Consider the following 27,942-nt stretch of genomic DNA (forward strand, 5'->3'; position numbering starts at 1 on the left):
TATGTGTCTGCCATTTTATTTTAGGAAAACATAAATCGGGTCACAAAACATCTTCGGAAAGCAGGATAAGTAAGAAACACACAGACGGGATCTGAAGAGCAAATCTGGTGCCACCATCGTGTTCCAGGGTGGAGCTGACATGAAGATATTCTCTTCCAGGAAAAGTGAGGTTCACTCAAGCTGCAAAGCCCAGAGGGTCAGCAGATTTACAGCATCGTTTAAAGGGTTGAGTTATGACGGCTTCTAGGTATTGATTAGCTGAGCACACCCACCCGGAATTCAGTTAGGGGATGAGAAGGAGGGGGGAGATGGTGTTGGCGATTGTCTTCATGTAGTTTTCAAAGTCACTTCCGAAAAGGAGGATGAGGAAATAGTTGAGTATCCCAGCCAGGGACATGAGGAAAAGGAATAGGATGATGCGTTTCCCAAATATGTAGCCACGTGTGCTGGAAAAAAAAGGAAAGAGGAAACTGTAGAAGCAGCACAAATGATACCAATTTAACAAAAAATGTTATCACTTTGAGGTACACGGGGTTTAAATTACAGCTCCTTTTACTCAAGAATGCTCCATTTACTTTATATGAAGGATGGAAGTGTCTTAGCTACTATTAGTCATTGAATCTATTTCAAAACCAAGCTAAGAGAGCCTCAAACCCATCACCATTAGGGCTCTGCTCTCCGGCTTCTCAGTGCCATCGGAACGCCAGCTCCTGGATGGCATGAGGGTGCTGGCTTCTGCCGGTCAGCGGGGTTCTGACCGGGGACTAGGAACCCATGGGCTGCCTAAGACCCTCTCCAGGAGCGCCTGCAGGAGTTGTGCTGGCCAACGTGTAGAATGCAGGACTTTCAGGGCCTCTGTGTGAGAAGGATGGTTTAAATGAGCCAAGAAGGCTGGTGGACTCTAAGCGGTGCTTTGGCATCTGAGGGCTCGATCTAGTCTCCTGAGGCTGCCTGGGAAAAACTCACTTTCGCACTAATGAGAGCCAACCCCCAGCACTGGAAGGCGGGCCCTTACAATTTAAGTGAATCAGGGGAGGGAGACTTTTCCTCGCCTTCTCTCAGAAGTTCAAAATCCTAAGCCGCTTAGACAGAGCGTCAGCTGGGGTCAGGAGGCGTCTCCCCAGTGACATGGGACCACCTAGCTGTGCATAGGGGCTGCCCTGGCTTCCTCTCTCCCCTGCAACATCCTCCTATGATGGCTGTGGCTGGTCCATCTGTGCAGCACCGGCACATGTGGACCAGCCAAGTGAGTCTCTAAGGCTGTTAGTAAAGACCCCGGCGAGGGGCCCCCGTGGCAATCAGGAGTGCTCCCCGAGATCAGCCAGCTCAGCTAAACAGACGCCTTAATGCCGCTTGGCCCTTGTTTGCTACAATCAGAGAGCAGAATATGGCATCCATAGGCTCGACGTTAGAAATTTTATCTTTTTGAAAGAGACCCCAAAGGTTCATAATGCATCTCCTAATACTCCTGTGTCGAGAATTTGAAAATCATCCCACGGTTGAGCATGAATGCCCTCGCTGCCCACAGTGTCCCGTGCACCGGCAGCACAGACACCTGTTGGAACATGCAGAATCCCAGGTCCCTCCCCAGATCCACTGGGTCAGAACCTGCGCCACTGACGAGCTCCCTCTGTGACTCCCGGGCCCAGTAAAGTCTGGGAGGCACTGCCCGCTGCCAGCACCCTGCTCCTTTTTAGCCGGCTGTGTTCCTCTGTCTTCGGTTTCCTGTTCACGGTCCTGCTCAGGAAGTGACACATTCTAGCTCTTTGTTGGGGGAAAAAAAGTTTGGTCCCAAAAGAAAAGCGAGCTGAATTGTATCCCCCGCATTCACGTGTTGAAGTTCCTAAACCCCAGTACCGCAGAATGACTATTTAGAAAGAGGGTCTTTAAAGAGAGGTAATCAAGGTGAAACAAGGTCCCTGGGGTGGACCCTGACTCACCACAACTGGTGTTCTTATAAAAAGAGGTGAAGACACAGACATGCCCAGAGGGAAGACCACTGAGGACAAAGGGAGAAGACGGCCGTCTGCAAGCCAAGGAGAGAGGCCTCAGAGGAAACCAACGCCCCTGACATCTTCGTCTTGGACTTCCAGCCTCCAGAACTGTGAGAAAATGCATTTCAGTTGTTTAAGCCCCCCAGTCTGTGGCACTTTGTCCTCAAAGACAAATACAGAGAATTACCTGCTAATGCTGATAAGGAACTGCAAAGAAAGTAGACGCGTCTGCTTTTCAGCCAGAGAACAGAGGCTTCAGAGAAATTAAATCGTTAAAAGTCAAATACTGTAGTGACTCAGATTTATCACACGAATGAGGCCCCCATGTGCTCGTTACAGAAACAAGGAAAAGTGATTTGTGAAGCCATTTCAGAACCTGCTCAAGATAAATCTGTGGTGAAGGATGAAACGGGAGTACCTCCTGATGAAACAGTGGTGTTCTTGATTTGGGTAGGAAGTTTCTGAGGATTCGAGGCATATCTCCCCTAAGGAGATGGGTCTATGGTGCTTTAACTCTTCCCAGACAAGAACTCAGCACGCTGTCACGTGCAGGGCTACGTGTGAATGCCCGCCCCACCCCCCACCCCCCATCCAGCCCTTCATTCACTGCATTTTTAAGTCTCAGGCTTGGAGATGGGCTTTTGAAAACTGTGTCCATTATCATTTCTGTAAGCTCAATATTTGGGGTCTTGCACGGTGCCCCTGACTCTGGGAGATTCCCGGGTCTCTGCCACGTTTACTGTTATCACCTCACAACTGACACAGTACCTGCTCAGAGCAGGTGGTCAGTAAAGGTCCTGGATGATGCTGAGTAAACGAGGGGGGCGTGGGCAGTGAGGAGAAGGTGGGCTTGGGTAACCCAAATTCACAGGCCTCGAGTCGCAGCCAATCTTTGCCTAACCAGCTCTGAGCTGAGAACTTCAAATTGCAAAGAGGAACTCAGTGGGAGCTCCAACAGGGAACAGGGCTCTGAGGGACAAGCAGACAGAGCAGCCTAGATGCAAGGCAGGTAGTAAAAGGCAGATAGTCTTGTAACATCAGGCCAAATGCCATTGAGTTTGGGTCCAGATGGTAGCTCAGAATGAAAGGGGAAGAAACTGAAATTCACCCTACACTGCAGTGTCGTTAAGGATGCTACTGACCACCTAATCAGGACAGGGAGAAAGGGGTCCCCGTGTAAGGAGAAGGACTGAGAATAAGAGCCATAACTTCTAGGAGGAGTGCAGGAGACAGATGTAAAATTCTCGCAGGGCAGCCTGAAGCCGGAAGGCGAAGCTTTGGTGAGGGAGATACATCAAGGAGTGACTTACCCACCCACTGGACCAAAAATGACACTGGAACGTCTGCAGGGGTCAGAGCCGAAAGATGATCTAGAGCCCAAGGGAGAAAGTTCTGGGGAAGGATCTCACTGAGCAGTAACCTCCATGTGCTGGTGAGGCCAAGAACTGAAGCAGGTCTGGAGGGCATTAAGGCATCTGCAGAGTCCAAGGGTGACACAGCCCAGGGACAGAAGGACCGGGGAAGGAGAGGAGTCTACAGCAGAAGAGGGATTAGCAAGTAGTTTCTAGAAGGCAGAATTAAAAATCCCCTTGATCTGGGGACTTCCCTGGCAGCCCAGCAGTTAAGACTCTACGCTCCCAATGCAGGGGGCATGGGTTCGATCGCTGGTCAGGAAACTAAGATCCCGCATGCCCCACGGCACAGCAAAAAAAAAATCCCCTTGACATGACCACAGAGGCCCTCAGGCTATATTTTGGTCTAAATTAGGATCAGACACTTCATCTAGTGTATATCATTTCTGCTGATGACAACGGCCCAGAACACCGTGTTGAGAAAGTATTGTGAGGCCGTGCTAGAGCTCGGCGGGAAGGAGCACGATGACGGCTAGTAACGCATACGCAGGGGTGGTGAGAAGGGTCCGGCACTGGCACAGACAGTGGGCTAAGGGGCGATGGGATCTTCTTCCTACCACCTGATGGGGGAGACCAGGGAGGGATTTAAGAGCATAGGCCTCATTTCAATAAGGTCCAGAGACGTGTCCATTTTTAAGTCTATTATCCTGGTGTTTATTCTTGTTCATTCCCTAGTAGTGACTACCTTTGAAACGAAAAGAGCCTGTGGGTAAGCGGACATATTTTGTCATGTCCCACAGAGTGTCTTGGAATTAAAGCAACTTTAAGGGAATTCCCTGGTGGTCCAGTGGTTAGGACTCCGTGCTTTCACTGCCGTGGCCCCGGGTTCGATCCCTGGTCGGGGAACTAAGATCCCGCAAGTCACGCAGCGTGGCCAAAAAAACTTAAAAATTAAAGCAACTTTAAGATCTCAGGCAAGTGGTGACGGATAAAGAGGAGACCAGTGACTGGGCTGAATTCCTGGGACTTTGGGGGAGGAAGACGGGGCTTCGGGGGAGCCAGCCGGGAGAGCAGAGCCCCTCGTTTCATGGATAGTTATTCTGCCCCCTTCGACTCTGGACAACAGGTAAACCTCTGGGGGAAGGCAGAATAGCGGTTTTCCAGGATAAAGAAGAATAAAGAATATCACTGAGGACAGTGTTGATAAGGATGTGAGAGGTAATGGAGTTGTGGTTTTAGAGGATAAACAAAAACGCCGCTAGAGAGGAATGAGGGGGAGGTGAGCTTGGAGGAGACTTGCTGGGGGCACCACCATTCCTCTCCGGCTGCAGCTGACCATCCAACCACCGGAAATCACTCAGCTTCGCAGGCCCCCGGGTTCCCCAGAAGCAGTGCTTTCACCTGGTGACCTTCTGGGATGGCACTGCCTTTGTCACCGCTGAAGGAGGCTCTCTGAACGGAGAGTCCCTTATCCACTAGAGGGGGCGCTATTGTGAGAGACAGAGAGAAGTGAAGCCAGACAAGGGAGAGACATGGAGCCGGAGGCTGGGGTCAGTGTGTGGGCGGAGCTCCCAGGGCATCTTCCCAGCCTTCAGAGCCCATCAGGAATTCTGATCACTCAGGAACTGGTGGAAATTGTAACTCAAACATTTCTTCTTCAAGTATTATCATTTATTTTACTAAAATCCAGCCTTCCCAACCCAGGTCTAGGGAAAGTACAATTGCCGCTTTGGGCGACATCTGTAAGCAGCGCAGTGGTGACTCTATCCACTGGCTCCGTCTGATGCCTGCTAGTGCATCTTACTTTCTCAACATTCTTTCCGCTGGTCCCCGGATGATCTGTTACTCAAGGGAACTCATCACAAGGTGCAAGCTTTAGTTCTCATTTCTCTGGCAAACAATGAAATGTTTCACTCACTGGAGGCTTTGGGAAGCCAGACAGAGACCGTCATTCAAGCCCCAGACTCTGCAGGGTGGGAGTAGAGGGTGTGGGGTTGCAAAGAATGCGTTAAAGCATCCTTTGTGAGCCCAGCACCGTGTGGGGGAATTTTTAAATGGGAAAACTAGTCAAGGGCCCCAGCTGTATTTCAGAACCAGCAAAGCTCAAGGAGAAAAGGACGAGGGGTCCTAGTCGGCCTCCGCCCTCCCACCCTGAGTGGTCCCACAGGGCCTTAAATGGTAGACAGAATACTGTTGTGAATGATCACTCTTCCAGCTGGAAAAGTACGACTCCCTGCATGGTTCTTAAACAGTCCCAGTGGCCTACCTCTGCGTTCTCTCCCCCAGGTAGCCAACAAAGTACTTTTGCCTCACAACCAGGTACATCAGTCCAGCAAAAGCCGCAGGAACTAAGTGGAGAAAGGAAAACACCTTGCGTTAGCGTCGCTGACACCAAAGCATGCTAAGTTAACCCAGTATTAATACAGTCATTATGTAATCAATGTTGGTCACGAAATTGAGCAGAGGCCTCAGCTTCTGCCAGTTGGGGCCGATGGGAAGTTCGGCAAAGAGCCTGCAGCTGGAAGAAACCTGAGATCTTTAATGATAGTCATGTTGTGAAGTAAGTCAGAAACAGAAAAACAAATACCGCATGCTAACACATGCATATGGAAAAAAAAAAATGGTTCTGAAGAACCTAGGGGCAGGACAGGAATAAAGATGCAGATGTAGAGAATGGACTTGAGGACATGGGGAGGGGGAAGGGTAAGCTGGGTCGAAGTGAGAGAGTGGCATGGACATATATACACTTCCAAACGTAAAATAGATAGCTAGTGGGAAGCAGCCGCATAGCACCGGGAGATCAGTTCGGTGCTTTGTGACCACCTAGAGGGGAGGGATAGGGAGGGTAGGAGGGAGAGGCAAGAGGGAGGGGACATGGGGATATATGTATATGTAGAGCTGATTCACTTTGTTATAAAGCAGAAACTAACACACCATTGTAAAGCAATTATACTCCAATAAAGATATTAAAAAAAAAACTCAACAGAAAAAATAAGACAGAACAATCTAGTTAGAAATTTAACAAAAGACATGAAAGGTATTTCAGCAAAGGGGATGTACAAATGGCAAAAAAAAAAAAGCACATGAAGATTACTCTCATTAGACATTATAAGGAAGCACAAATTAAAACGATAATGAGACATCACTACGCACCTATCAGAATGGCTGACAAAAAATAACGATAACACCAAACACTGATGAGGGTACATACTGCTGGTGGGAATGTGAAATGTTACAGTCTGGTAAAGACTTCAAGAATTTCCTACAAAACTAAACATGGAATTACCATATGGTACAGCAACTGTACACTTGGGCATTTATCTCAGAGAAATAAAAAATTATGTTCACATAATAATAATAATAGTCATGTTACCCTGTATTGGCATCACGGTGTAGTTTACAAAGTCTTTTCAAACCCTTCATCTAATTTGAATCCTTTTCACATGACTGATATCATCTTTTCTATTTCCAGATGTGGAAACATGGCCAAGGTGCTTGTGTAAGACTGTCAGCTTGTAAGTGTGTGTGTGTGTGTGTGTGTGTGTGTGTGTGTGTTTGGGAGGAGAGCTGGACTTGAACCCAGAGCCCTGCTCTGAAGCTGGTTCTCTTCAAAGTACGCCCTTCACCTGTGGGCCTCCAGGAATTGCGATGCGCAACCTTTTCTGAACAATTGCTACAGTTCAGGAAAGATCTCTGGGGAAAGAAATGCCCTTTGCATTCCAGCCAAATAACCCCATGGAGGCCTGAACACTTGGAGCTGAGAGTTAGGAACCCCAGCCCCACCAGGACTATTAGGATCTGGAGCTAATGCTTAACTCATTCCACATCTGGACAAAGGGCCGATTGCAGCTTTCCTACCTATCAGGAATTAATATGCAGGTGAAACAGAAGTATGGGTATAAAAGCTCTGTGAAAACCCCCCAGCGTTATTCAAATACCAAATTAAGTGCATTAACCGAGCACTTTTTACGTGTCACGTACTGCCCGAGGCATACCGGGTACTCTGGTCTCCGATCCTCTCTTCTCTGAAGGTCACAAAATTGTCACAATTCACAATTTGCCTTGGACAAAGTCTTTCCTGGTTGGTCCCTTCCGGGTGGCTCTGCTCTGACTTACCGACCCATCTCTCTTTCACTGGGAGCTAAGGTGAATAGAACTTAAAAGAAACCAGGGTGCAAAGTGGCTGAACTCCTTGCCCATATGCAGGGAATGGCGCCCACCTCTGGTGTGGACCTGGGCTGCTTGGAACAGGAGAGGTGTCGTGGATTCAAATCCAGGGTCTAAAATTCTCAGGTTTGAGCAAGTTCCCCTGGGGTTTGGGTTCCTGCTCTGTAAAGTGATGGGTTTGGGCTGGGGCTCCTTTCACCTAAAAAATTCTACAATCTACCATATTCATAGGAAGTGATGATTATTGAACAGGGGTGACTGACACTTCTGTCTCCCAGCAATGCCAACACTTGTTTTGGCAGAAAATGCATATTTCCAGGACCCTGAAACCCCTTCCAACTCCCTTTGGATTCAACTAACCAGAACAACTCCAGATTCACCTGCATCAAGCATCGTCTAAGACATAAAAGGAAGCATCACTCCTACTCTAAGTGTAGTTTGACTTGATTTTTCAAGTGATGTCAGACATGTTTCTTATTTAACTGAGGAAATAAGTGGGAAAGAAAGTGGGAAATAAAGAGTGAGCTTACTGACAGCCTTACAGCACACGTGATATTCCTGAAGTGGCTTCTGCTACCATCCCTCACCTCTCTTCTCTCTCACTGCACCTTATTCTTTTCCTTCATGGCATGTCTCACTCTTGGCAAAAATTTATCCGTTCATTTATTTTCTATGGTCCATCTCGCCAACTGCTGTGTGCTTCACCACCATCTCTGTTTTATTTATCGCTGTGTATCCAGGGACAGGGCTTGGCACATAGTAGGTGTTCAATGTATATTTTTATGGAAATAAAGTGAGAGGATACTTGGGAGAAATCCAGGATTTAGCCTGAAAGACTTGGGTTCCCATCCTGGCTCTGTTATTCACCAGCTGAGCAATGCTGAAAAAGTCACTCTATGTCCCTGAACCAAACAGTCCTCAAAGGTAACAGGGGGAAATAACATCCACTTTACCTACGAATGAGTGAAGGCAATAAGGATGAAATCATTTATCAGAGGACACTAGTGGCCTTTTCTCATGCACCGCTGGGCCACAGCATGGAAGCCGGCCAGGTCATGCCGAGCCTTCACCAGACACAGGGCCAGTCTCCAAAGGGGACCAAAAATACCACACAGGGACTCCCCTGGCGGTCCAGTGGAAGACTCTGTGCTTCCAGTGAAGGGGGCATGGGTTCAATCCCTGGTCTGGGAACTAGAGCCCACAGGCCGCGTGGCACGGCCAAAAAAAAAAAAAAAAAAAACCACCACTCAGGTTTCCATTTAATTTTAAATCAACTCTGGGTGTCAACATGCTGAAGTCAAGACGGTGGGCTGCTAAGAACCGGGGAGGCTGGAGACCTGGACCGAAGAAGGACCACCATGCAGAAGCCGATTGGCAGGACAGCCAAGTGACAGCTGGCCCAGAATAGACCCCTCGGGCGCTCTCATTTAGAATGCCCTCGCATCTGAGCTAACGCTGCTTAAGGATTCTGAGTCACATTTAGCCTTAAACCACCCTTGTCAGCGCAGCCACTCTCCACCAGCCACCAGGGGGCCAGCATTAGCGATGCATTACCGCAGGGGCTCCGTGAAACACAGCCTCCAGAGGGTCTCGCCTCTCCAGGGCTTCATGGATTGGAGCTGGAGGGCAGGCAAAGCCTTTTCAGCAAAAAGCCTGCACTCGAAGCTCCTGGTGATGCATCACGTTTCAGAAAGAGAACACACAAGGAGAAGCCTGGGTTACCTTGACTGCAGAGAAGCCCGGCGCTCCAGAGCGTGACAAGGAAGGTGGGGTACGCATCGACACAGTTCTGGCTGTAGGATAAATACACAAGGGGAAACGTCAGAAGACACGTTACTGCAGCGCAGTCTGAAAATTACCTGAAACCCCGAATTAATAATCACTGTCGCGCACAGCACAAACCCCATTCATAATTCCACTGACCTTTACCTGATAAGACGTCAGAAACAGACAGTGGTGCGTGTAAAGCGGACACGTGTTCGGAAACCATCCACTCCCTTCCTCGGTGAAGCCGATCGGAGACCCACTTTCTTGATGGATTTGCCTTGGCAGGATTCCTGTTCCCGGTTATGCCAAAGCGCTTCTTGGAATTGAAAAGTGAGCGCTGCGGACAGCAGGCTGCTGGAGCAATGGCCTTGTGCGGGGCTCAGTCCCCACTCCCGTGCTGGTGTCTTACACCCTTGGTCTCCTTTAAACTCAAGCAATCCTGTGAGCACACATGGTGACTGCATGCGTTTCCTGGGGCTACTGGGACAACTAGCCACAAGCTCAGTGGCTTAAAACAAGACAATTGATTATCTGGAGGTCAGAAGTCTGAAATCGGTCTCATTGGGCCAAAATGAAGGTGTCCACGTGGCTGCATTCCTTCTGGAGATGCATCGCTTCTGTTTCCTTGCTTTTCCCAGCTTCTAGAGATCGCCTGCATTTCTTGGCTTGTGGACCCTTCCAACCTCAAAACCAGAAATGTCTGATCATGTCTTCTTTGCAACATCAACTCTTCTGCCTCCTTCTTCCACATTTGAAGGACCCTTGTGATTACATTGGGTCCCACCCAGATAATCCAGAATAATCTCTTAAATTGAACTTAAATTCAGCTGGTTAGCAACCTTGATTCCTCCTTGCCACGTAACATAACCCATTCACATGTTCCCGAGATTAGGATGTGAACACCTTTGGGGGTCATTATTCGACCTACCACAATTAGTCTCATGTTTCAGATGAGAAACTGAATCTTGGAGAAGTTGAATAACTTGCCCAGGGTCACCCAGCTACAGAGTAGCAAAGCCAGGATTCACAGCCTGGTCAGTTCGACTCTAAAACCAGGTGTGTTACCTCTTCGACTCTACAGGCACACCTCAGAAATAGCATGGCTTCAGTTCCACACCACCACGATGAAGCAAATACCAGATAAAGCAACTCACAGGAATGTTTTTGTTTCCCAGTACACATAAAAGTGATGTTTATGCTATACTGTAGTCCACTGTATGTGCGATAGCATTATGTCTAAAAAACAAGGTACATACCTTAATTTAAAAATATGTTATTGCTAAAAATGCTAACCATCATCCGACAATGCAGGGCTGCTGCAAACCTTCAATTTGTAAAAAAAACAAAAACCAAAAACCCCAGTGTCTGTGAAGCACAATAAAAAGAGGGATGCCTGCACTAAAGCAAATAGCAAGTGTTCTCGAGTTTACAGCCTAGATCAGAACAATCAACATGCACATCCATGGAAACACAACACAAGACTCAAAAGAGGAGAGGCAATGCAATAGAGCAGGGAGGATTTGGTGACTAGGATTTCGTCCCCCACCTGACATTTAACCTGCTGTTTGTCACTGGCAAAGCAATCTCTCTGGACTTAGTTTCCTTACCAGTTAAACTAAGAGACTAATACAGAGTAACTCTGAGGTCCACTTAAGCTCTAAGAGTCGATGGTCTAATGTACTGGTTCTCAAGGTGTGGCCCCTGGACCAGGGGGCACATCAGAATCACCACGGAACTTGTTGAAAATGCAAATGTTAATGCCTTCCTTGGACCTAAGGAATTAAAAACTCTGAGGGCGGGCCCAGCAAGAGTTTTAACAGCCCCCCAGGTGATTCTGATACATACTCAAGTTTGAGAACCACTGGTCTAAGGTAATTCGAACTGTATAGGTAAAAGCAAAGATGCAATTTTCAAATTACATTTGGCCTTTTATCCAAATTCCTTCCTTGGATTCTTCATCTGGATCCTTCCCGATCTGGTTCTCATAAAGTTCCTCCTAAAAATCAGCCTTGAAGCCTCGTTCAAACCAATAGGATCTCACGATTCAGTTGGTACCACTGAGAACCCTGGAATGACCAGCCTTTGGTCTGTCCCCTGCAGAGAACCCAGAGGTTGGGTCACGGGGGCCTTCAGATCTTTCTGATGGTCAAAAAATCCTTTACTGGAGAAGTCAACAGATGGAAAAGGTAAGAAACCAATGTACCCTGTCCTGGATAGACACAGGAGAGCCAGAAGAGCTCTGATGACACTGCTGGGGGCTCTGGATACCCAGGATTTCCATTGATCTATGGACACAGTAAGAACTCCAAAGGGCGGGAGTCCCTTACAAATCTGCCATTTGCGGTGAAGCACTTAGTGAGTAAACAAGCCCCAAAGTGATAACTGTAGCAGCCGCTAAGCAAATGCATCACATCTATTCTTACACCTCATTAGAGACACAAAACTGTAGCCTCAGGACTGAGAGAAGATCCATCTCCCAGTTCCAGAAAACTAGAGAGAACATTCCCTTTTATTTAGTTGAATAATGTTCCATGTCTGATGCGATCTAATACCTGACGCTCCAACAGTTTGAAAATCTATTAATATCAAAGCTCTCCCCTGCTTCCTCTCATTCTCATGCTCCTGTTTTGTTTGTTTTGAAGTTGTGATTTTGTCTGGGTGATGCAAAATTTAAAAAAATTCTTTATTGTCCAAGGGATGTGCTCATAGAAGTGTCTAGTGATGTGGCATTAGATCAGCCACTCAATCATTCCTGCCTCTTATATCAAGTCGCCATGGGCCCTGGTACAACACAGTCTGCCTGGAATTGAACGAAATTCTCCCAACTCTAAGAAAATGGGCTCTTCTCTGGATTTCCAGAATACACCCAGAAACCTAACCCCCACTCTGGCTCAAGTCTGTCCCTCTCCCCATCCAGGACCTCTGACACATCTTCCATCCACAGCTACGTGCACACATGTCCCTCCTCGCCAGAGGACTGCTGCTGTGCTGAACTCAAGGAGCTTTTGTCCTTTGGTCAGTGATACAGCTGCCTTTAGAGACCTTAGAGGTCACTTGTGTGGCCCCTAAAGTCACAAAGCCTGGGTCCCACTCGGGGCTGCCACTTTTTTTTTTTCAGTATTAAAATGTTTAATTTTATATTGTCTTTACCACCTTTAATCTTCTTTTTCTAACATCTTTATTAGAGTATAATTGACGTGTTCTCAGGGTATATGCCCAGTAGTGGGATGCCTGTGTCTTATGGTAGTTCTATTTTTAGTACTTTAAGGAACCTCCATACAGTTCTCCATAGTGGCTATATCAATTTACGTTCCCACCAACAATGCAAGAGTGTTCCCTTTTCTCCACACCCTCTCCAGCATTTATCGTTTGTAGATTTTTCTGATGATGGCCATTCTGACTAGCTGTGGGTTTGTCATATATGGCCTTTATTATGTTGAGATAAGTTCCCTCTATACCTACTTTCTGGGTTTTATCATAAACGGGTGTTGAATTTTGTAAAAACCCTTTTCTGCATCTATTGAGATGATCATATGGTTTTTCTCTGTCAATTTGCTAATATGGTTTATCACACTGATTTGCGTATATTGAAGAATCCTTGCATTCCTGGGATAAGCCCCACTTGATCATGGTGTATGATCCTTTTAATGTGCTGTTGGATTCTGTTTGCTAGTACTTTGTTGAGGATTTTTGCATCTATGTTCATCAGTGATACTGGCCTGTAGTCTTCTTTCTTTGTGACATCTTTGTCTGGTTGTATCAGGGGGTGATGGTGGCCTCATAGAATGAATTTGGGAGTGTTCCTCCCTCTGCTATATTTTGGAAGAGTTTGAGAAGGATAGGTGTTAGCTCTTCTCTAAATGTTTGATAGAATTCACCTGTGAAGGCATCTGGTCCTGGGCTTTTGTTTGTTGGAAGATTTTTAATCACAGTCTCAATTTCAGTGCTTGTGATTGGTCTGTTTATATTTTCTACTTCTTCCTGGTTCAGTCTCAGAAGGTTGTGCTTTTCTAAGAATCTGTCCATTTCTTCCAGGTTGTCCATTTTATTGGCATATAGTTGCTTGTAGTAATCTCTCATGATCCTTTGTGTTTCTGCAGTGTCGGTTGTTACTTTGTCTTTTTCATTTCTAATTCGATTGATTTGAGTCTTCTTTTTTTTCTTGATGAGTCTAGCTAATGGTTTATTAATTTTGTTTATCTTCTCAAAGAACCAGCTTTTAGTTTTATTGATTTTTGCTACTGTTGCCTTCATTTCTTTTTCATTTATTTCTGATCTGATTTTTAAATTTGTTGTAAAGCTGGTTTGGTGGTGCTGAATTCTCTTAGCTTTTGCTTGTCTGTAAAGTTTTAATTTCTCTGTCGAATCTGAATGAGATCCTTGCTGGGTAGAGTAATCTTGGATGTAGGTTTTCCCCTTTCATCACTTTAAATATGTCCTGCCACTCCCTTCTCACTTGCAGAGTTTCTGCTGAAAGATCGGCTGTTAACCTTATAGGGATTCCCTTGTACGTTATTTGTTGTTTTTTCCTTGCTGCTTTTAATATTTTTTATTTTATTTAATTTTTGATAGGTTGACTAATATGTGTCTTGGTGTGTTTCTCCTTGGATTTATCCTGTATGGGACTCTGCGCTTCCTGGACTTGACTATTTCCTTTCCCATATTAGGGAAATAGTTATTTCCACGATTTTATCTTCCAGCTCACTTATCTGTTCTTCTGCCTCAGTTATTCTGCTACTGATTCCTTCTAGAGAATTTCAACTTTCATTTATTGTGTTGTTCATCATTGTTTGTTTGCTCTTTAGTTCTTCTTGGTCCTTGTTAAACGTTTCTTGTATTTTCTCTGTTCTATTTCCAAGATTTTGGATCATCTTTACTATCATTATTCTGAATTATTTTTCAGGTAGACTGCCTATTTCCTCTTCATTTGTTTGGTCTGGTGGGTTTTTTCCTTGCTCCTTCATCTGTCTTCTCATTTTGCTTAACTTACTGTGTTTAGGGTCTTCTTTTCGCAGTCTACACGTTTGTAGTTCCTGTTGTTTTTGGTGTCTGTCCCCAGTGGCTAAGGTTGGTTCAGTGGGTTGTGTAGGCTTCCTGGTGGAGGGGACTGGTGCCTGTGCTCTGGTGGATGAGGCTGGATCTTGTCTTTCTGGTAGGCAGGGCTGCATCCGGTGGTGTGTTTTGGGGTGCCTGTGACCTTATTATGATTTTAGGCAGCCTCTCTGCTAATGGGTGCGGTTGTGTTTCTGTGTTGCTAGTTGTTTGGCATAGGGTGTCCAGCACTGTAGCTTGCTAGTCATTAAGTGGAGCTGGGTCTTAGCATTGATATGTTGATCTCTGGGAGAGCTTTCACCGTTTGATATTACATGGAGCTGGGAGGTCTCTGGTGGACCAATGTCCTGCACTTGGCTCTCCCACCTCAGAGGCACAGGCCTGACACCCGGCCAGAGCACCAAGACAATGTCAGCCACACAGCTTAGAAGAAAAGGAAGGAAGAAAGAAAGAAAGAAAAAAATAAAATAAAATAAATAAAGTTATTAAAATAAGAAATTATTATTTTTAAAAATTTTTAATTATAAAGTAATAGAAAATGAAAAAAAAAAGAAAGAAGAGAGCAATCAAACAAAAAAAAATCCACCAATGATAACAAGTGCTAAATCTATACCAAAAAACCCCACAACAAACGGACAGACAGAACCCTAGGACAAATGGTAAAAGCAAAGCTATACACACAAAACCACACAAAGAAGCATACACACACACATTTACAAAAAGAGAAAAAGGAAAAAAAAAATATATATATATATCGTTGCTCCCAAAGTCATCTCCTCAATTTGGGATGATTCGTTGTCTCTTCAGGCATTCCACAGATGCAAGGTACATCAGGTTGATTGTGGAGATTTAATCCGCTGCTCCCGAGGCTGCTGGGAGAGATTTCCCTTTCTCTTCTTTGTTCGCACAGCTCCTGGGGTTCAGCTTTGGATTTGGCCCCGCCCCTGCGTGTAGGTCACCTGAGGGCGTCTGTTCTTCGCTCAGACAGGACGGGGTTAAAGGCGCCGCTGATTTGGGGGCTCTGCCTCATTCAGGCCGGGGGGAGGGAGGGGTATGGATGCGGGGCGAACCTGCGGCAGCAGAGGCCGGCGTGACGTTGCACCAGCCTAAGGTGCGCCATGCGTTCTCCTGGGGAAGTTGTCCCTGGATCACGGGACCCTGTCAGTGGCGGGCTGCACAGGCTCCCGGGAGGCGAGGTGTGGAGAGTGACCTGTGCTCGCACACAGGCTTCTTGGTGGCGGCAGCAGCATCCTTAGCATCTCATGCCCGCCTCTGGGGTCCACGCTGATAGCCGCGGCTCGCGCCCGTCTCTGGAGCTCCTTTAAGAGGTGCTCTGAATCCCCTCTCCTCGTGCACCCCAAAACAGTGGCCCCTTCCCTCTTAGGCGGGTCCAGACTTTTTCCCGGACTCCCTCCCGGCTAGCCGTGGCGCACTAGCCCCCTTCAGGCTGTGTTTATGCCGCCAACCCCAGTCCTCTCCCTGCGATCCGACCGAAGCTGAGCCTCCGCTCGCAGCCCCGCCCGCCCCGGCGGGGGAGCAGACAAGCCTCTCGGGCTGTTGAGTGCCGGTCGGCACCGATCCTCTGTGCGGGAATCTCTCCGCTTTGCCCTCTGCACCCCTGTTGCTGTGCTCTCCTCTGCGGCTCCGAAGCTTTCCCCCTCCGCCACCTGCAGTCTCCGCCCGCGAAGGGGCTTCTAGTGTGTCGTAACCTCTCCTCCTTCACAGCTCCCTCCCACTGGTGCGGTCCCGTCCCTATTCTTTTGTCTCTGTTTTTTCTTTTTTCTTTTGCCCTACCCAGGTACGTGGGGGGTTTCTTGCCTTTTGGGAGGTCTGTGGTCTTCTGCCAGCGTTCAGTAGGTGTTCTGTAGGAGTTGTTCCACGTGTAGATGTATTTCTGGTGTATCTGTGGGGAGGAAGGTGATTTCCACGTCTTACGCTTCCACCATCTTGAAGGTCTCCCGGCTGCCACTTTTTGACTGTGCGATTGTGGGTGCATTTCCTAGCCTCACTGAGTTTCAGTCTCCTCATCAATTGAAGGTGAATGGAGACATGAGTATTTATGGATACCTCCTTGGCTGTTGCGAGAATAAAATGAGAGAAAGCAGCGCCAGGCTCATAGTAAGCATTCAATAAATGGTGGCTATTATTCCTCCAACCTCTTCCTTCTTATAACCCCCAATGGAAATGTCTTTCCTACTGACAAATTATTGTTATTCCAAATATTCTTTTGTGCCATTTTTTCTGCAGGACAAAACTGACAAACCCACTTTGTCTGTCATTTCTTGAGGTCTAACTACGAGCTACTCAGCAGATCTCTCAACAATTCACTGTGCTGTGTTCAATTGGATGCACCGCAACTGCCAGTGTTTTTATGGAGAAAAGGATTCATTGCAATTTTCCCTTTCATTTTTCTCCACCTTTAAGAATGAGATATAGAAGCACTTAATGTTTTGCTAGTTAATTTGGGTTTATTTAAAATAAGTAAATATGGGAGGGATAAATTAGGAGTTTGGGATTAAAATATACACACTACTATATATAAAATAGATAACCAACAAGGACCTACTCTATAGCACAGGGAACTATACTCAATATCTTGCAATAACCTATAATGGAAAAGAATCTAAATAAGAATACATATGTGCGTGTGTATATATACATATATATATATAACTGAATCACTTTGCTCTACACCTGAAACTAACACAACATTGTAAATCAACTATATTGCAATAGAACTTTAAATAAATAGATATGTAAATAAATAAATATCAATAATAACAGTAATAGTATCAATACTAATGAATAGAACCAATGTAGATGTATCACCTTCAAACCATTCACAAGTCCCTGCTACTTGGAAGTGAGTCCAGAGTGGATTCTGAGAAGTGTTGGGGGAGAAGGGACCTCAGGGTGTCATTTACCAAAATGCATCTTGTGAAACTCTAAACCTTTGATATGCTCTAGAAAAAAAAAAAAGGAGGGGTGTCTGTAGTTAAATAAGACCTCCCCTTCTTGTAGAACCAAGAATCACAGTGTCTTAGTACTTTAAAGTTTCTCAAAAGTCTTGCTGTACAGAACTTGTTCTTTTCTTTAATACCTGTTAACAGCCCATGAACTTGTAATCTGTGGGTCACATTTTGGAAAATGACACATCTGCAGAGACCCATCTTCTCTCCACAACCTGTGCTCACCCACACTCTTGGAGAAGAATCTTAGGTCAGTTAACTGAGACTTTTCTCCAAAAACCAAACTTTGACGGCTCTGGCTGTGCTCATCAACTGGGAACAGGGTTTTGACCTATGCTTTAGACACATGAAGAGAGAGTCAAGGTCGAGATCCTTTTAACTCTCAAACCCTGACTCAGCTCTGCCCTTGAGGGAGATGGGTGGTAGAGTAGCCCATTAACCGAGGCTGAGTCTGAGCTGAAGGCCTCACCTGGCTGGGACGTCTGTTTACCAACAGGCCCCGAATCTTGAACTCTCTGTATCACTCAACAGTCATACTTTATGCTGAAAACCATGCATCAGCCATTTCAATCCACCAGCATCATTTATTCTTTCTGCTATTTTTCCCTTTATGCAGTCTCTAAACATTTATGATCCCACACCCCATCAACCAAGAGTTTTGATCATGCAACCCTATGACGGGTGTATTTATGTACAAATTATATACACATCCTACTCTCAATCTGTATATTAAAATTGAGTAAAGTTCAATTTCCTATTTTTTAGATAGCAACATAAGATACATGTTCTTTTCTTCTCACACCCCTACGGCTCTTCTTGTACCCCTCTTTGGTGCTTTTGGAGGCCTCTGGAGAAGCTATCACTGGGGATGACTTTCTACCGGGCTAACAGGTAAGGCCCTTCCTGGTAGCTTCCTGGCTGGGGCACACAGACTGGGGGCTCCTGGCGTCGCCAGCAGGCGGCAGCCTCTGTGTTGATCTTCAGCACCTTCCACAACCCACCTCAGGCACACACAGGGCGCTGCCAGCTGGGTCAGGGAGGAAGTAGTCTTTGTAACAGAACCACAGTAGTGTATGGGCAACCTTATAATTACAGAAAATTCCCCTCCGCTCCCCCCTGCCCCCCCTGCCAAAGCTCCGACCTCTCCACAGCTCTCTCCCCTCCCCTCCCTCTTCTGGCCCTCTCTCGGGGGTGGGTAAGTGGGAAAGTCACGTGGGTTTGGGAGCTGGGCGGCAGCACCCATGCGGTGGGGACCCCCAGGTGGCACCAATCACCCACCACTCTGCTCTAGCGCCTTCGGACATCAGGGACGCCATCTGGAGGCTGGCAGTGGGGACCAGGCGTCAGCAAGGCGTCTTCTGAGACGCAGAGCTAGTCCACTCCTGGGGGAAATGGCAGACACCAGGCGGCCTGGCCTGCCCCGGTTCTTCTTCATTTTCGGCAGGATGGAAACTTAGCTTCTCACCCGGTACCGAGAAATTCCGCTGCATGCAGCCCTGCACCACTTCTCCAGACGAGCCCAGCTGTGCCCCTAAGAACACGGGGCAGCCGGTGAGAATGTAGTGATCTGGGCTGGAAGAAGCTTCTCTTTCCGAACAGGTAGAATGGTATTCACGTTCTTTTGGATTCCATGTGGGGGGAGGTTCTGGCGTTACCCCTGACGGAGGACACTGTCCTTGCCCCTCTTGCACTCTTGCACGTGGGTGTGTCTGAGGGGACCTCTCCCATCTCCCCTGCAAACAGCATAGAGGGGCTGACGGCACCGCACACACTCTCCTCCACGTCCTGTAAATGTGAACATCTAATATGGCCTAAATCACATCCTTACGCTTCTTCGATGGATTCTGAGAATTAACACACCGAAGGCCCGAATCTTAAGATGGAAATCTCCCTGTAAGTGGTTCAGGAAGGGATTTCCTCGGAATCAGACTGTGCAGGAGGGCTGGGTCTGAGGGGCTGGGGCCGACGGGAGACAGAGGGGCCTCGAGGGGCTGCATTTGCTTGTGCTATTCCTGCCGTTGCTTGTGTGGCCACGACTCCCACTTTGGAAGGATCTCTGGAGACATCCAAGTCACCTCCAAGCCGAGGCCGAAGGCCAGCTCAGAGCTGCAGCCTCCCTTTCTCCCAGGCCAATCACAGGCTCAGAGAAGCAGGTGACAGGCCGCTGGCTGAACCCTCTGTCTGAATGCGCTCAGCAGAGAGGGAAATGAATGTTGGATTTGCATCCCACATAGCACCCGCCTCCTTCACCGAGTTCTTCAGGTGTTTTCAAACAGCCTTTTCATTTGGAAGGAAAGCAGCAGAGGTGGGGAAGCCATTGCATAATTCCCCCATTCTTTCCGTTCTGGTTGCACCAGGAGACCTGGCTTAGGAAACGCACTAGAGTCCCCTCCAGACCCCACCGAGGGGACCTGAGGGGCTGCAGGCAGCTGTCAGCTGGCCCTACCTGTTGCTTCCGAAGCTGGGGGTGAGCGACGGCTGGTTTTCCCGGCAGCCCCTCTGGACTAACGCCCCAGAAAATCGGTCAACTCCACGACTGAATGACTGGCTGAGAGGTCCCCGAACAGGCGGAGCTCCATCCCGCCATCTCACAGCCCCGCTTCCTCTCTTTACACACCAGCACTTGCTAAGGTGATGAAAAGTGCCCCCAAAGTCTCCCAGGTGAAGTTCAAGCTTCCCTGGGAACCTCGCCTCCCCGGCCTTTGGAAGGTTGACCCGGACAGACATGCAGCCCTGTGCCCATTCCCCCTCTCTGTCAGTTAGCAGTGTCAGGGTTTGGACTCACTTGGCAGTGTAGACCCGTTCAAAGGCAAGTGTCCCCGTCCTCTGGAAGCTCCACCCATTATGGGTCTTGCTTTCGTGCTCCAACTTGTGGGCAAAGAACCCTGCCAGAGGGAAAGGTTTGGATTTGGTTTATAACGGAGAACATTCACGAGCCTCGCATCCCATTATTTTACTAGAATGTTAGACGGTTCCTTAACTTGACATCTAAAGAGCCCTAAATGTCCTCCATCAAATGTAACTGAGCAAAAATTTATTCAGCAGCTACCCTCCATTAATCACTGCATTTGGTGTTGGTGACTCAATGGTGAGTAAGACACGACCCTCACTTTCAAGGATCCGACAGGCGGAAGAAATAGACAACCAAGTAAAGAAATTACACTACAGAGTGACTCGTGCTAAGATCAGACTGAGTGAGAATACAGAGCCATCGAGGGTCAAAGGGGGCAACTTAATTCAGTGTTTGGGACACAGAAGGATTCCTAGAGGAAGTGATATTTAAGATAAAATCTGAAGAACAAGTGTGGCAAGCAGAGGAGATCACTCCACTCTAGTGTAATGGCATGTGCAAAGGTCCAGAGGCAAGAACCTCTGGGGTTCAGTACATCCAGCTTATTGGTGGTGGGGAAGTGGAACCTGGTACAATTACAAATGAGACCGAAGAGGTAGGTGGTGAATTGTTCTTTCAATGACATTTCTCTGTTATCACTTGCCATGTGCCAGACACTCAGCTTACGTCTGAGAACAAAACACACAAAGAGCCTTGGCCTGAGGAGCTTACGTTCTGGCGAGGATACAAGAAGAGAAGACAGACCACACACAGTAAACAAAATGCAAAAATTAAAACGACACAGTGTGCCAAGCTGTGGACAAAAGAGAAGGCACAGCACGACAGGGGCCGCTGGGGGGTGCAGACAGGGTGGCTGGAGGGAGCCCCAGGGAGAAAGCAGTAAGTGAACCAAGGCTGAAGAAGATGGTGGCTGAGAAGTGCCTGCTGGACTTAGCAGCATGACCGTGACCTTGATGACAGCCACGTTAAGAACTTCTGAATTTATTTCCATCTTGAGAGCAACAAGGAGTTACTGACAGATGTAAGTTGAGGAGTGCCATCGCCAGAAAGCCACTCTGTCTTTAGCATGGTGAGTGTTTAAAGGGGTGAGACCCAGGACAGGGGAAAGACAGAAGGGAGCTGGTTAGGGTGATGCTTGTGGGATTAAGAGATGCTGAGGGGACAGAATCTGTAGGCTGGATGGTGGGGATGGCGGGATAAAGGTCTCTCCCTCCCTCTCTCTCTCTCTCTCACCCCTCTTATTTTATTCCTTTCCTCCTATTTCAAGAGTGAGAAAGGGAAAAGTGTGATTGTCAGGGACCCATTCACAGGGTTTCTTTCCATCAACTTCCTCTTAGGCTCCTCAAAAAGACATGAAAAGGATGCCTTATCCATTGTGTACATGAATAAAAGTCTTCACGTTTTCCTTTTTGTCAAAAGCACATTCCTCTCCTAGAACTGTGCCCATTTTGAGCAGAGCTGCAGGGCTGGCTTGTCTGAAGGCCCTCTGTTAGGCACTGGACATATGCTCCTTTATTGGGCCTGGCACCAGCTCTGTGAAGTGGGTGGTACTGTCCCCACTTTGTAGACAAGGGCCCTACGGCTCAGGGAGGTTAAATAACTTCCTCAGAGTCACTCCACCGGGGAGCAGGGAGGCTGGGATTCAACTCCAGCTGGGCATTCAAGGGTGTGTTTATCCTCCTACTGTCACATAGAAGCTCACTTCAGGGATTCCATCAACTACACAGGGTTTAAGTATCCAACTGTCCACTCTGGACGTCCCTTCTTACCATAGAATACAGTGGAAAATTCTGATCATTGTCTTTCCAGAACCCAAGGTGACATCCCTTGCCCCTGAACATGTAAACAGAGACAGCATTAAGAAAGCCTGAGGTTATTTCTGCAACCAACTGCACAGCGTGGCCGTCCTTCTCCGAGTCTGCCTCTCTTCTTCCTCTCCTTGCCTGAGAACAAACCCCTTCCTCTTTTCCAAGCCTTAGCCCTCCACCTGCAACCCTGACACTGCTTCTGCCACCCTCTTCAGGTCTTTGTTCATCAGTGTTTGCCCCATTTCCTGAACCTTCAGTCTCTGTTTTCCTCCTAATCCTTACCATTGAAACACACTCAGATCTTTCCTACCCTCAAAACAAAAGAGAAACAAGCCTGCCTTTAGTCCTGTATCCCACTAGGGTCTACCTCCCCCTCCTTCTAAGCTAAACTTGAAAGAGTTGGGCCACCTCTGTCCACTCCTCCAAACACTGACACTCCAACTCCTATTTTCCTTGACCACGTTACAGAAACTGCACGCAAAGACCACTCACACACTTCTCTTGGCTGGCTGCTAACATCAGGCCAAACCAGAGAGACAGAGGGAGACGCGGAGAGAGAAGGCTGCAACGGTACCACATGCTGGGCTCTGCTGGCTACTCTACCTATGTTAATTATCCCAGGCAGTACCTTCAACCATCACACATAGAAGATATTAGTAACTCCATCTCTCTGTTGAGGAAACTGGTGGTCAGAGAAGGTAAATAACTTTCTCAGGATCACATAAAAAGCTCTGGAGATTTTCATTAAGTTAGTATGAGCCAGCAGCGTGATAGAAAAGAACAATTCACACATCCATTATTCTAACAGAACTGGTGTCTGAATCTCGGGAACAGTTTCCCTGCATGGAAAACACCCACCTGCATCTTAGAAAGAACATGGCAAGTTGGGGAGTGGGGTAGGAGGGGGAACCCAATGACAAGGGACTCTGGAAACCAAGTCATATGAGGAATGATACATGGAAGAAGGGATGTTACAGGTGACTTTGTAAACACAGAAGCAGCAGGCACAGTCTAAGCTTTTCCAAAGAACAGACACACCAGTGGATAGAAATCATAAGGCAGCAGATTTCAGTTCCCTATAAGAGAGAGCTTCCTGAGTAGTGAGAGTTTGAATGAATGAATTCGAGACAAAATACACTGTGTAAAGGTCTACCCTTTGGAGCAGGTTTGAATCCCAGTTTCACCATTACTGGCTCTGGAACCTCCAAACAATGGTCTAACCTCTCCAAGCTCCACTTTGCTTACCTGTGAATTAAGCCAGGACATGGAAGCAACCTAAGTGTCCATCGACAGGTGAATGGATAAAGAAGATGTGGCACATATATACAATGGAATATTACTCAGCCATAAAAAGAAACGAAATTGAGTTATTTGTAGTGAGGTGGATGGACCTAGAGTCTGTCATACAGAGGGAAGTAAGTCAGAAAGAGAAAAACAAATACCGTATGTTAACACATATATATGGAATCTAAAAAACAATGGTTCTGAGGAACCTAGGGGCAGAACAGGAATAAAGACACAGACGTAGAGAATGGACTTGAGGACACGGGGAGTGGGAAGGGTAAGCTGGGATGAAGTGAGAGAGTGGCATGGACATATATACACTACCAAATGTAAAATAGATAGCTAGTGGGAAACAGCCGCATAGCACAGGGAGATCAGCTCAGTGCTTTGTGACCACCTAGTAGGGTAGGTTAGGGAAGGTGGGAGGGAGGGAGACCCAAGAGGGAGGAGATATGGGGATATATGTATATGTATAGCTGATTCACTTTGTTATACAGCAGAAACTAACACACCATTGTAAAGCAATTATACTCCAATAAAGATGTTTAAAAAAATTAAAAATAAAAAACAAAGAAATACAATACTATATATTTCATAGGGTGCAAGGATTAAATGAGATAATATTATGCCCAGCACCATACTTGACACAAAGCAGATTCTCAATACACTTAACAATGGGAAGGGCGAGGCCAGTGCATTGTGAGCCCTCCATCAGGGGAGTGTTCAGTAGGGGCTCTTGAAGATGCTGTAAAGAAGATTTCTGCTGTCACCATTCAGGCCTCCGCGCACGAGGCCCGGGTCCCTCCCTGCAGCTCACCCTCTCCTCTCAGTCTAATTAGTTTGGCTTCCTATGGAAATCACTCTCTCTAAATCTGTGTTTCCCAGGTTTGCTTCATGGCCAAGCTGCTGGCACCTTGGCCAAGAAGTTGGAGGCCTTCTGGGTGCTATGCATAGGAAATCCATCTCTCTACACTCCCTGGGAAACCAGGCTTTGGCAGTTCTGGTCCAGGTCTCTTGGAACGAGGTACTCTAAACTTGGTCTGCATTTCCAAACGTGGGTTCTGCTGGATCAAGCTGGAAGAGGGCCACGAGCTCAAAGATCTTGATGACTAACGAGCGTCTGGGAGGCCGAGGAGGAGGTTCCACCAGGCGGGTGGGCTCTGGCCCTTCCCCTGGGGAATCAGGCTCACACAATGTACCGAGAGCGCAGAGCTCTCCAACACTGTCACAGACACGGGGACTGACCTCCTTGTCTTGGGACAAAGACAGAGTGTGCCATGCCTGGCAGCAACATGTAAATAGTTCCTAAAGCTAACAGAAAGGGTATCCAATGTAATTGGGGTGGGGACAGAGTTTTTGCATATTTTCCGCACTCAATAAGGTAGACCTGTGGCTGCAACATCGAGGTTAATTAGAATTGCAAAGAGAAGTTCTGGACCAACGTTAGGACCTTTGTGTTTGCCTAAAATCTCAACGGTTAAAACAGGTAGAGGTGTTACCTTCCAAGTCATTTGCATTGTTCTTGTTTCCCTGCACGGGCACATTTAACAGTTAGAAACAAAAAGTCCTCACAGGGTGATCTCAGCATCACATGGGAGCCCTGGTCTCTGCCTCAGAGGGGAGCAGGGCTGATCCTAAGCCTCTGAGCGGGAGGCAAGGGCTCCTTCTGTGGCTTCAAAAGGGCAGGAGTATGTCTTCTCCCCCGAGCATGGGTGAGACAACGCTGTGAAAGGGAACTGGGGGGATTGGATGGGGAGGGACAGAGGCTGTGAGGCTGGGGCCGTGCTGTCCACACCGCTACACACGCACCCCAGTCATCTGTGTGCCCAGGATGAAAAGTCTCCAGCCCAAAGCAGTAGCTGGTCCACACTTGTCTCCCCCCACCAGGAAGCCTCTTCAGTTCACGGGACTGTGTCAGGGAGGACACTGTGCCCTGTCGTTATCTATCTGAAATGGCTGGCCGAAAGATTACGGTTCAAACTCAGACATGTGGCCATCTGTAATCTCTCCTCCCCCTTTGCACCAAAGAAGAAGACTTAATCTCATCTGCCAAAAATAATTAGAAATCTCATCGTCCACCTCAAGTCTGCTCCGGGTTTGCTGTGCTTCTATGGAAAAGCCCGGGACCCCCTGGACAGACCAGGGCCAGGTCCTGGGGCATCTCAGGAGAGATGAAAAGAGTCTGTTCTCACGGGAGGAGACCCTCCAGCTTCCGCCGACTCAGCCTGGACCAACAGGGAGCAGCTCAGGGCGCACTCGAACCTCTGCTCAGCCCCATCTGCACAGGCGGCCGAGGGGACCCTGGCTCCCGTCCACTGTCACCGAGATTGACAGGTATCCGGGGGAGGGCTGGAGGGGGAGAGCTGAACAAGCAGCGCCCGCCTGCACCCATACAACTGCCTCCACGGGCACCGGAAGCATCACTGCAGGCTTCCTGCTTACCGCCTGCCCATCTTTTCCTGCCAGTCTTTCCTTTCCTGGGAGGCAGGAACCTAGCTTTCTTGTTCACTGCTACATCCTCATGGATGCGGGACCCTTCCTGGACAGAGCAGGGTCCCTGTGGGTGTATGCAGGTCGAATGAATGAATCCCTTGGTGACTGACAAGACTAAGGGAGCCCCAACATGAAACAGCAATGGCCTGAGACTGTGGCAGCCTCATCCGGCCCCTCGTCCCCTCTCTGAGCTGCAACTCTGTCGTGTGAGATTTAGAATGAAAATGTTTGGGTCAGAAAGCTGCCAAGTGCTGTTCCGGACACCAAGGGGGAAAAGTGGCGGGAGGGGTGGTGGTGGTGGGATGAATTGGGAGATTGGGATTGACATATATACACTGATGTGTATAAAATAGATAACTAACAAGAAGCTTCTGTATAAAAAATAAATAAAATAAAATTCAAAAAAGAAAAACAAAACGTGTTGTTCCATGGAGGAAACATACTCGGAGTATGCAAAGTTGGCCACTCTCTGGTGGCGGGGAGACCATGGGAAGCCTTACTCGTCACCAGCCTCTGTCCACACTCAAGTTGGGGGAAAATATCCGAATATGCCCAATTGATCAAATACCCAAGTTTCTAAAGTGTGCCAGGGTGTGAACATTCAGTAATTACCATTAAGTTACAGAGCTGCCCTTAGTCATTCCTCTCCTTTTTTCTCTACCTTCGTAAACTGCAAATCCCAAAGACACTGGCCGTACTGATAGAGAGAGCCTGAGGCAGTCCTAGCTCAGAACTTTAAAGAGAAAGTTCTACCCAGTCCTGGCATTTTCAGTTCTAGATCTCTTGCTTGGTTTAAGTGATAGCAGAGTTAATGGAAATGGAAACCGCAAACAAGAAAATCCTCCCTGGTCTCTCTCTCCCTTTATGTAAGTACATAATGCCTACCAAAAAATGCTTCAAAAATTACGCATTGCTAGAGAAAAAGAAAGTATTGCAAAGGACATGTTTCTTCAAAAGAAAAAAAAGCAATACCGAGGTAAAATAATGTTAAGGTGAAATCCCCCTCACACCACACAAATTTCCTGTTTTTTAGCCTACAGGTGACAGGTGAAGAGCACCCAGCTGCAATTAGTATAACCCAGCGTCTGGGTGAACATATATCTGATTGTTCCTTTCCAGCCTTCCTGCCCTCCAACTGGTCTCTGGCCACAGTAATTCCTAGTTAAAATGTTGATTGCAGACACTCCAGTGACGGTTTTTGTACAGCTTGCTGCCCTGGCTCTACAGACATGATTAATCATCCCCATTAAAGCGAAAGAACGATTGGGAGAAGGAAAACCTATATTCATGCCGAAAGGCACAAACCCCTATACATTCAAATAAAGATACAAATACACATAAAGACAAAAGCGTACACACACACACACAACTGTGTAAGCCTGACTTTCAAACAACTAGAAACAAACTCTACCCTGAGGGAGGGGATTCCCTTACCGTTCTGGACTACACTGATGAGGGTGACGATGGCCAGCAGGACAACATTGCCCAGGGTTTCGTAATCCATGTTCGTTTCAGGCTCCCAGCAAGGACCGATCAGCTCTGTGGCACCCAGGCCCGCGCTGTGCAGGAAGGGGAAGTGAGGGCTGGATTCTGCCTTTCATCATTAGAATTTGCAAAGGTCCCAGCGCTGCTTCTTCTTCTTCTTTTTTTTTTTTTAAATAGCCACCAAAGTACCCTGGCTCAGTGTGTCCTGCCAGAAGAAGCAGGGCTCAGGAGAGAGGCAGGAAAGGAAGAAAAAGTGAAGCATGTTTTTTATTTATTGAGCACCTAAAAGGTCTGTGTCCAGAGTACTGTCTTTCTTTCTTTCTTTGAATTCCTCGGAAAAAAATAACTACTTGACATGTGGCGGGGTGCAGAGTAGCGGCCAAGTAATAAGCCCTGGATGAATGAATGAATGATGATGAGGTGGACGGCTGATGCCTCTGTTTCCACAGGAAACAAGCAACAAGAGAATTAAAATTAAACTAAAGAACTTAGATAAGGAGCAGAAAGGGGGTCACCTAGGAAAACTTCCACACAGGAAGGACTGTTAACCACTGGCTTCTCTGAGGTAATTACCGAGCTACTTCCTTGGAATCTTCTCAGCATAATAATAAGAGTAGAGAGAAGGTGTAAGAGGGAACCTGCTGAGTGAGGTAGGTGGTGGCCTGGCATCTTATAGGACAGTTTTCTGCCCTCGGAAGTTACACAGAAAATGCAAGATTC

At 47.4% G+C, this 27,942-nt stretch overlaps 1 protein-coding gene across 8 annotated transcripts; it reads right to left on the bottom strand.

Annotated features, from left to right (window-relative positions):
* ALOX5AP (arachidonate 5-lipoxygenase activating protein) lies at positions 1–27,378 on the bottom strand. 8 transcript variants are annotated; one of them, XR_003004581.1, is made up of 7 exons: positions 27,172–27,378; positions 20,087–20,186; positions 16,151–16,235; positions 9,236–9,306; positions 5,613–5,694; positions 1,941–2,102; positions 312–446 (listed from the first exon to the last, which is right to left on the bottom strand). XR_003004581.1 is itself a non-coding variant. In XM_024755386.1 (6 exons), exons 1-6 carry the CDS (start codon positions 27,239–27,241, stop codon positions 284–286), a joined length of 615 nt encoding a protein of 204 aa, XP_024611154.1. In that variant the 5' UTR covers positions 27,242–27,344; the 3' UTR covers positions 1–283. The 8 variants fall into 8 exon arrangements, 6 of the variants coding, with proteins under 6 accessions (XP_024611154.1, XP_024611155.1, XP_024611156.1 ...); XR_003004582.1 differs by lacking the exon at positions 312–446 and adding an exon at positions 1,609–1,737; XM_024755386.1 differs by lacking the exons at positions 1,941–2,102; positions 16,151–16,235 and adding an exon at positions 1,609–1,737 and having other exon boundaries at positions 1–446; positions 27,172–27,344.
* Between the last annotated feature and the right edge of the window lie 564 nt (positions 27,379–27,942).

This window comes from Neophocaena asiaeorientalis, unplaced genomic scaffold (assembly GCF_003031525.2).
Source record: "Neophocaena asiaeorientalis asiaeorientalis breed wild unplaced genomic scaffold, Neophocaena_asiaeorientalis_V1.1 scaffold59, whole genome shotgun sequence".
In the NCBI taxonomy this organism is placed as follows: domain Eukaryota; kingdom Metazoa; phylum Chordata; class Mammalia; order Artiodactyla; family Phocoenidae; genus Neophocaena; species Neophocaena asiaeorientalis.